The sequence below is a fragment of the Trichechus manatus genome, unplaced genomic scaffold (assembly GCF_000243295.1).
Source record: "Trichechus manatus latirostris isolate Lorelei unplaced genomic scaffold, TriManLat1.0 scaffold00300, whole genome shotgun sequence".
In the NCBI taxonomy this organism is placed as follows: Eukaryota; Metazoa; Chordata; class Mammalia; order Sirenia; family Trichechidae; genus Trichechus; species Trichechus manatus.
The window spans coordinates 79,466-84,533 of record NW_004444236.1 but is presented as its reverse complement, the minus strand read 5'-3'; the positions used below and the strand labels follow the sequence as shown (position 1 = coordinate 84,533).

The window sequence follows — 5,068 nt, the reverse complement described above, 5'->3', positions numbered from 1 at the left end:
GGGTTGGTGGTTCCTACCTGGAACATCAGTTTGAAAAGAAAAGAAACCCTTTCTCTACCATCTTGGAGTAAGTGAGGCCCAAGCTTAGGCTATCCAAGAAAGAAGTAAAGCTATGCAATTTCTAAAGGAGATAATATGAGAACAAACATGATTTAAATCCCATCTGGTCTTGAGACATCACTGAGCTATTTGAGTTATCTCCCTGGCTAAAGTCTGACGTGTTGGCCTACTTTCAGGAGCTGAATGCCCGCTGGGGCTCCCTGCAGAGACTGGCAGAGGAACAGCGCCAACTGCTGGGCAGTGCCCATGCTGTCGAGATGTTTCACAGGTGAGAATTTTAACCTCAGAAAGTGGTGCTGCTCTAGAACCCACTCAGAGACCCCCAATTCTATTTAGTATGGTAGAACCACAGCTTAGTGCAACTCTTCTTCCTGAGACAGAGTCAATTTGCCGATAGGAAAACAGGTGTTTCAGGAGTAGATTCTTCACTTGGCACATAGGATACTCCAAGACAATCACCTTCAATTTTTCTAGTGTCTAGGCTTAGCCCAGGTACATAATTGATAGTCTCTCTCTATATATACATATTTTTTCCAGTGATAGTGAATGAAACTTAAATAGAAACAAGAGGTTTAAGCAATTACATTGATGAACTAGAAGTGGACAGTAAAGGACAACAAACACTACGTTGACTCTAACTGTTCATTCAACAATTATTTATGTCTGATTTCCAAACTTGTATCTACACTAAAAAAGAAAAAAATAAATAAAAGAAAAGCAAGCAAGCAAGCAAGCAAGCAAGCAAGCAAACAAGCAAATGGACAAACAAAATAGAAGCCAAACACCTTTGCTGTGTATAAATGTCTTTTTGAAGATTTGGGGAAGGGAAAACTGAGATTCAGATTGGTCTGGCTGTTCAGAATGACTTAAGATGGGAAGCTACAGAATGTAATGTTAAGATGTGACTCTGCAGTGAGACCACTTGGTTCAAACTTAGGCTCTGACATTTGTCAGCAGTATAACTTTGAGAAAATATTTAGCCTCTTTGAGCATGGGAATGACAATAATAAGTATGCCTCTGGGGGTTGTTGTAAGGATTAAATGATGAGGAGGATAAGGCTGACTACAGTGATGAAGACAGTCGTGATACGAGTGACTTCCATGTGAGCCCAGCTAGTCTTCCTTTGCTACACAGTACACATCATTGCCACTAACCAGCAAAGTCACCCTTTACTCTCTTGTGTACCAGAGAAGCAGATGACACAAAGGAGCAGATTGAGGACAAGCGCCAGGCCCTTAGTGCCGCTGACCCTGGCAAGGACTTGTTCAGTGTTCAGGCCCTTCAGCGCCAGCATGAGGGCTTCGAGCGAGACCTCATGCCCTTGGGGGAAAAGGTGAGACAGCATGTGCTCCCAGGCTTTTCAACACTTTCCTCTTCGAGTTTACATTTACCATTGCCCTTCTTTAGTTTTCTTCCCCAGCTTCTTGGTCTTACATTTCTCTTTATCTTATTCCATCCTTGTTCTTTGTACCATTTCCTTAAGACAAGGCCACTAAAAGGACTTGACCTACAATTAACACAGAGGAAAGTCATGTTAGAAGCAAACCTCCTACTTGCCACATGACTATCCTATATTCCCTTGCCACTTTAGTGGATTCCAAGTGACCAGAAATTGCCTGAAGCTATTTGGGGGCCATACCCAGGATGGCCAGGCCTATGCATGAGCATGGTGCAGAATTTCTTCAACCAGGCATCACATGAGCTTCCCAATCCTGCCCCACCCAAAAGTAAACTCTTGAGCTTGCTAGCAATACTCTGGGATAAATCATAGACATTACACAGCTTGGCATTATCATGCAGAACAAAAAGTGCAGAAGATGTCTATATTGGAAAGATCTTCACATTAAGAATCGGGGTTAGTGATTTTGCCACTAACCAGCAAAGTCACTTACCTACCCTGCCCCACTGACTTCTTATTTTAAAAAGAAGTACGCTCGTATCAATTCTGACTACTTCACAGAATTATCAAGTGAACTGAAAGGGTTGGTATTATTTTATAAAGTAACAAGACGTGCTTTTTATATCTCTGATGTCTGTTTTGAAAAATGAGCATCAAGGCTCAGATTGCTTCTTTTGCTAGGACTCAGATGTGATTAGGCCCTAATTACTCTAGGCTGATTAGCAGAGCTCTTGTACCTCCCCAGGTGACCATCTTGGGGGAAACAGCAGAGCGGCTCAGTGAATCCCATCCAGATGCCACCGAGGACCTGCAGAGGCAGCGAAGAGAGCTGAATGAGGCCTGGGATGACCTGTGGGGGCGTTCAGAGGATCGTAAGGAGAACTTAAATGAGTCTCAGAAACTCTACCAGTTCCTCAGCAAGGCCAGGTAAAGATCAGAAGGTAGACTTCCAGCAGATGGAGTGGATAATCCCCATGTTTGGCTCCTAAGTAATGCTGATAGGAGAAGTCTGTGTACGAAGTGCTTTGCTGTTCACTGCTGGGTATTGAGGACACCACTGTGTTGAGTTCTGCTAAAACACAAAAATGTGAGGTTCAATACTCCAAACCATAAAATATTGAAGTTGGAAAGAATGTGAGGCTATATAGGCCAGTTAAGTAAGCTTCTGTTGAGTGTATAGTATGTATAGGGCGATGTGTCAGGAGTTATGGGGATAGGGTCTTCATTCTGTTGGGGAGCCAGAGAAGAATACAAAGAATCATGATAGAACATAATATGCCCCTAAATGCACATCCTGACAAACAACAGTGGGAATTTAGAGGTGGAGAGAACAGACGATGCACTGTAGAAAAAGTAGCGTTTTACTGGACCTTATCAGTCAGGATTTACTAAGTGAGACAGAATAGGAAGATACATGCGTAGAGGGAGCTATGCAAACAAAGCCACACAATAAGAAAGGCACGGCATGTTCATACAGCAGGAGCAGCTAGAGCATAGGTTTGTATGTCAGGGGGTAAAGAGAAGTAGCAAGAGAGAAATTTTAAAACATTGGGATCAAATTCTGGAGAGTCCAAAAATCACCTGCAAATATATACTTTATCTATGGAAATATTCCTATATTCTGCCCCATCATATTGATCTACTAGGAGGAACATTTAGAGTGGGGAGTCCAGGAAGTAATAGCTCACAATTCAATGATGTTAGAGAAGAAAGAAGGCACATTTTGGCAAATGGTTGTGCTTTCTCTTGGTCTCTTCTGCCACAATTCAGCACCTCCAGAAAGCGGTAGTCTTCCAGGTAGTATAAATAAATAGCAACCACTTCCATTCCCCAAACGCATATATCTCTGCAGATATAGATTCTATCTGGACTTCAGGTTCCAGACCAAATGCTATGTCCTTTCCTGTATGAAGTGTTATGCTTCAAGATTGCAGATATAATATTCCCATCCTCTGAAAACTCTGAAATCTTGTTTTTTCCTCTTTATGACACTTTTCTTTTTCAGGGTTTTTTTTTTTTTTTTTTTTTAGCATTAATCACACATTTTAAAAAGCCATGTAGTGGAAAAAGCACAAATACTGGTATCAGAAATAGCTAATAGTGTTTATGTTTTGTTTGCTTTTTTTTCCCTTTCAGTGGAAAGTGTGAGCTCCTAGAAGGCAACAATATGTCTTTTTCTCAATGTTAGCTAATGAGTAAACACCAATAAAACTTAGTTGCTTGAATAAATAAATGGATGATTTTATAAAAGAAGAGAACTTTCTGCCCTAGAACCAAGCTAATGATTTCTATTTAGCAAACAGGGATCAGGGCACTCTTTATGTTTAATTGGATCTCCATACATAATTTTAAGTTAATGCATAGCTACTTGACATTTACTCTCTGGGGAGGACAGACATTAGGTCCACATTATCTTTCTTCTTGACTGCTTTTAAGAGAATGGGAAATAGACCCACAACTTAATCGACAGTGTGTTTTAGTGAGCAGAAGCCTGTACTGAATTCTGCTGTGAATAAAAGCAAAAGGAAGGACATGCCTTCTTTGAGACTCAATAATGAAACAGATCTTTAAACACAAGAAGCCACTTAAAAGGGGCAGGAGTTAATTGGAATAATGGAATATATACTGGCTCAGGATGCCAGAAGCCTGGGTTCCAGTCCAGATATCTCCTTTTAGTTGTGTCACATTGGGCTAATGACTTTTTCCAGTCTGATTTTTTCATCTCTAAAATGGAAACAGATAAATTACTCATGCTCTGTACAGGATTGTTGTAAGTGAAAGAGATAATATATATGAAGAGATTTTCAAATGCAAGGGATTGCTCTCGTTAAGTGACACAGGGCAAATAGCAAACCTGAGATCTGTAAAGCATACAAAGTCAGATGTCAATCCTTCTCTAGAAAGAGAAAAGTAATAGGCAGACAGCCTTGTAGCAAGTTACAAGGTTTTCTTGTCAATGCCAATATTCTAATTCTCTAGGGATCTACAGAATTGGATCAGTGCCATGGATGGGATGGTATCGTCACAGGAGCTGGCTCAGGACTTAACTGGCATAGAGATCTTGCGGGAACGACACAAGGTATAGCTACGAAAGCCACAGCCACTAATCACTGGATCTCACAGTCACCCCATATTTTGCGATTTTTAGTAATAGGATTGGCCTCAGCAGTGTCTGCCCCTTTTCCCCACAGGAACAGCATGCTGACATGGAAGCTGATGCTCCCACCTTTCAGGCCTTAGAGGACTCCGGTGCAGAACTTATAGACAGTGGGCACCGTGATAGCCTTATAATTGAAAAAAAGCTTCAAGATGTCCGACAAGAGAGAGATGATTTGGAGAAAGCTTGGGAACAACGCAAGAAGATGCTAGACCAATGTCTGGATTTGCAGGTACAGCAAATTACCAATTGTTAAGCAGGATCAATCTCAGTCTGTTTCTTCTATGAAATTTTACATGATACAGGTTTTCGACTCACAGGCCTTTTCATTCTATAAGCAGAAGGGCATCTCATGTTATCCGATGTGGCATTCTCTGTTGTGTAGACTAATAGTTGTGGTGGTCTTTTCTCTTATCCTCGTTAGAAGAGTAAAACACAATGGAGGTCAGCT

At 41.2% G+C, this 5,068-nt stretch overlaps 1 protein-coding gene across 1 annotated transcript in view; it reads left to right on the top strand.

The window, feature by feature from the left end:
* SPTA1 (spectrin alpha, erythrocytic 1) overlaps positions 1-5,068 on the top strand; it is a 98,522-nt gene that overhangs the window by 55,866 nt on the left and 37,588 nt on the right. The window contains exons 25-29 of the mRNA XM_023725345.1: positions 237-328; positions 1,250-1,394; positions 2,206-2,387; positions 4,440-4,539; positions 4,652-4,849. Coding sequence (XP_023581113.1) covers positions 237-328; positions 1,250-1,394; positions 2,206-2,387; positions 4,440-4,539; positions 4,652-4,849 — 717 coding nt within the window. The remainder of the gene's footprint in view (positions 1-236; positions 329-1,249; positions 1,395-2,205; positions 2,388-4,439; positions 4,540-4,651; positions 4,850-5,068) is intronic.